Source organism: Coffea arabica, chromosome 3e (assembly GCF_036785885.1).
Source record: "Coffea arabica cultivar ET-39 chromosome 3e, Coffea Arabica ET-39 HiFi, whole genome shotgun sequence".
NCBI lineage: Eukaryota > Viridiplantae > Streptophyta > Magnoliopsida > Gentianales > Rubiaceae > Coffea > Coffea arabica.
The window spans coordinates 11,030,992-11,035,519 of NC_092315.1; the positions used below are offsets into that span (position 1 = coordinate 11,030,992).

The window sequence follows — 4,528 nt, forward strand, 5'->3', positions numbered from 1 at the left end:
AAAGTTAGCAAATTCCTATAAAATAAGCTAGTACTTTGCTTGTTATTTGGTAAGAGCAAGTCCTCCTTTTAGGTTTATGTAAACCGTCAGACGGATAATATTTTCCATTCTACAGACTAATATGTCTCATATTCACACTTAGAGGAGGAAAACAAATATTGCATCAAACCTCAAGGGTTAACATACTTAATTTTGGCTTGGAGGGACGAGTTAGAACCAAACTTTCAAATTAAGGGACCTAATACGCAGTTCTAAATGTTAAAGTTCAAAATAGGATCACTGATTAAAGTTGAAGTACTGTTGGAGTCATTTACCCGAACCATTATTTTGCCCTTTAAAATCGTCATGGACAAGTGTTAATCCGAGGCTGAAATTCATTGTAATCTACCTTTCTTTTATACTTGAGAATAGCACAATGTTCAACCTGTCATACTCAGTCAATTAGATTTCAGGCATTTGTGCTATGGTTTGAGAGAGTGAGCGGTCGTAAAACAAAGTAAACATAGTTGAAAATATGTAGAGTGAGCGATCTTCTGTAGCTTTTGACATCACTTTATGTATGGCTAGACAAATTATTGGACAAACAGATACCTAAGTGAGGGTCTTTTTGAAAATATATGCACTGGTTAGTTTAAGTATACCCAAAAGAAAGAAAGAAAAAGAAAAGAGCAATCTGATAATGGTTTACTGATTTACAGATAAAACCAACCAAAAACTAGGGTTGACTTTGTTGTCAATTTAAAATACTAAAACTACTCATTTTTTGGTGAAAACTTGCAAAATTGACTTCAAAAGTGCTATCACCTCAAAAGTGCTCAAAAAAGAGACATAAAATCACAAACTCATATGCTTATATTGAACTAGATAGCCAGCAAACACATGGAGTGCATATTACATGATCACTGATCCAACACTTATTTGAATCACACATTACAAAGTACATACTATTATAGCAAGCCTGTTTAAGCATTCATGATTAATCACGACCTAGCTAGAAGCCGGCTTTATTAGTTCTGAGGCTCAGCATCTGCGGCCTCACCAGGATGTCCGCCATGGCCGCCACCACCATGATGCCCTCCATGTCCATAACCACCATGGCCGCCTCCGCCATGATGCCCGCCACCGCCATGACCACCATGGCCGCCACCGCGATCCCCATTACCTTCTCCTGGATGGCCCCCGTATCCAGCACCAGGATGCCCTCCATGACCTCCTCCATGGTGATCTCCATATCCTCCATGGTACTTGGCTTCTTCTTCCTCATTTGTCTCAACTGTCTTGGCTGCAATAAAGATAAATAGGGTATGGGCGTTAGTTACTGTAATCGCAATTTTGAAAATGTAAAGTTTGGACCAAATTGTGTACATGCTTTTAGGTTACCGAGTATATTTGCAAAACACATCGTAATCCTTTTGAAAATTTGCCTTTTAACGTATGCGTCAAATTATTATTTTACAGATATCTTTAAAATGGCTAATTACTACCAACTAATAGCTATTTTATCATAGTTTCTGAAAGTTAATAAATATAAAGATTTGTTAACAGTATGTTCAAAATGAGAATCTTAAATCCATATTTTATGCACCGAGACGCACCATTACCATTATAAAATATAGTTTTACTCTAAAAATACAGGAAGAGTAATCCAGTCACAAACGACTATACTCCCAACTCCCACGTTTGGAAAGGCTTGACACTTAGAATCCAGTAACTGAAAGTGGAGGTGTATTCAATCTTTTTAACCACAGCTCAGCCATGTTTCTTAGCACTCCGACACTTCACATGTACAACAAAAATCTATTTTTGTTTTTTGAAGGGCAACAAAAATCTATCTGAAACGTTAAACGCTGTGGTCCTAAATACTGAATTAAAACATGGCGCATATAAATTAGAAAGAGAAAAAATAATGAAATGTGAATTGGAGAATAAATGTCTTACAATCGTCAACTGACTTGGCAGCCACCTCTGAGGTAATCATTAGAACTACAGCCATGGAAATGCAAAAGAAAAGAAGTGTCTTGGAACCCATTTTTGCTCAAGGAAAATTTGTGTACTGAAGACTGATTTTGAGAAGGAGGAGGAAGCAGGTGTAGATTGATGTCTATTTATAGGAAAACCTATGCCACATTCCCATCGAAAGGGTCGCGGAGTCGGCCCACCGTGTAGCAGGTGTAGATTGATGTCTGTTGAAGAGATGGTTGTCGTGCTAGGTAGAGAGTCCATAAAAGCGTAAACAATAGAAAGATGTACGGAGAAGCATTTGTTCTAATTTCTACATGTCTTTAAGGCAAATAGATCTTCGAGGACTATGGAGATGATAAGGCTCATGTCTCTCATATTCAACAGTATGTCCAAGTAGTGTTGATGATTTGGACTCTGCACCGACTTGGATAGATTAAATGTTTTCCAATTTGATTGACGTGTCAAATATTTTATAAGAAGAAAAGAAACAAAGAAGAACACGTCAAACTTTGCAATAGTTCCAAGAGAAGCATGATTAGAATTATGTAACATTTTATTTACATCACAAGATACAATAATATCTTTTATTATGTATGTTAAAATATAAGATATGGTCTCGTCCTTTTGATCCAACAGATATTTAAGTGACAATTCGTCAAGTTATGCCCTTAACCTAATTCTATTGACTGAATTTGAAGTACAAACGAAAGTTACTTGTATGCATCCTTGTAAAGCCGATTTGCGAAGATGAATATTTTGAAGAAGAGCAGAAGTAGTTTTATGAACCCGAACAGTAATCATATATATGGCTATGTTTTCCAAATAAGGAGACACTACATTAGTAAAATTTTGCCTCCAAGTAAATGAAGGATGGAGGTGGCAAATCAATCCATTTAACTAAATTTACCCATACCCGTCCATGAATAGATGGGTATGGGTATCTTAAATTTTTGTATATGGGTATAAATGGGTTACCCAATAATACCCATTTATTAAATGGGTATTATTGGGTAACCCATCAAACCCAATTAACCCATTTAAAATTCTCTTCCCCTAAATCTCTTCTTTTCCCCCACCCATTTTTTTTTCAAATTTTTCATTTTGTCATGATGTTAACTACTTTTGTTTCATTATTATTATTATTTGTTGGTTTTATTTTATTATTTTGTTTCCTCTTAGTTTGTTAACTTACTCATTTTTCGGCATTACCAATTTATGATAAATTTGAGCCTCTTTTCTTACCTTTCTAAAATGAAATTTTAAATTTATATATGGAAAAAATGTTAGGGGTTAAAAATTTTTGGATTAAATTTTTATATTAACTTTTATAGTACTTAGTTCAAATTTTTATATTCTTATTATTCAATTATTAAATAATATGTAATTTTGTGAAATAGAGTATAAATGAAAAAAATTTGGTAATTAGGCTTATTGAACATTATAAGTAAATATTTAAAACTAATAATGGGTACAAAGAGCGGTATAAATTGATAACTTAGTTTGCAAAAATGAATTTAAATGAGTTTACAAAAAATTAAAATAAATGGGTTATAAATGGGTAATTGGGTTACCCAATTCATTTTTTGACTTACCCATTTATACCCATCTAATTAAATAGGTATAAATGGGTTGACTCACTTATACCCATTACCCATTTTACCCAACCCAAACCCGCCCAAGTCACCCATTTTGACACCTCTAATGAAGGATAATATACACACATTAAAGGTGGAATCTTAACCCCGCCTCGTAAGGATGGTTATGATTACTGTTTTGGTTTGATTTTAGTTCCGATTCTTTTTCTAGATATGGTTCTAGTTTCTTGCAGTTATCATTCTAGATCTTCTAATTGCACTTAAATGCTTATTGTTTCACCATTGAATTTGAGAAAATATAGCAATGAATCTGGAAGAAAAATAAGACTTTGATTATATTATTAGCTGAAAAAAAATCATACAAATTAGACGCAAAAATACCTCAAAACTAATTGGTTGTTTTAAATAAAATAAAAGGATGCATGATCTGGTCATTGATATTGAAATATAAAAAGAAAAATATCTCGATTAGACAATTATACAATTTACAATTAGTTGAGCTTTCAAATTTGGACTTTAGGCTAGGCCAAAATACTAGGGGCTAGTGTTGAGTTTTCTGCTTAAATAAATTTGGATGGTTCAAACCGACTCTGAACTTGCAGTTTTGGCTTTGGTTGTAATATTTTTATGAACCCGAACGGGGACATTTAGTCCAGGTTCTGGCCCCCGTTCCGGTATAACAAGTCCAATTTCAGTTTTGAATTCGTCAAACCGCTAGTGTGATTTTAGTTCGGTTATGATTTAAGCCTAATGTTAGAATCCAAGTACGGAACAAATAACTATTGAGATATCAAGTATACAATAATTTAATGATAAACAAGTCACAAGCATGAAAAATAGACGATACACAATATTTAACGTGGTTCGCCTCCACTATTGAGCTTACGTCCATGAAAAGAAACCCGTTATTTATTATGAGAAGAAAATCCTATACAAGAATACAACTTGAATTCAAGTCCAACCTTTGTATA

General features: G+C 33.9%; 1 protein-coding gene across 1 annotated transcript; it reads right to left on the reverse strand.

The window, feature by feature from the left end:
• Positions 1-829: 829 nt before the first annotated feature.
• LOC113736447 (uncharacterized) lies at positions 830-2,096 on the reverse strand. Its single transcript, XM_027263410.2, has 2 exons — positions 1,939-2,096; positions 830-1,282 (listed from the first exon to the last, which is right to left on the reverse strand). The coding sequence occupies exons 1-2, from the start codon at positions 2,027-2,029 to the stop codon at positions 1,008-1,010; spliced, it is 366 nt and encodes a 121-aa protein (XP_027119211.2). The 5' UTR covers positions 2,030-2,096; the 3' UTR covers positions 830-1,007.
• Positions 2,097-4,528: the final 2,432 nt, after the last annotated feature.

Excerpts from the sequence above, each read along its gene's own strand:
- LOC113736447 (XM_027263410.2), bottom strand. The coding sequence starts at position 2,029 with ATGGGTTCCAAGACACTTCTTTTCTTTTGCATTTCCATGGCTGTAGTT. Across the intron at positions 1,283-1,938 it reads TGCCAAGTCAGTTGACGATT|CCAAGACAGTTGAGACAAAT; the intron begins GTAAGACATTTA and ends TCTTTATTGCAG.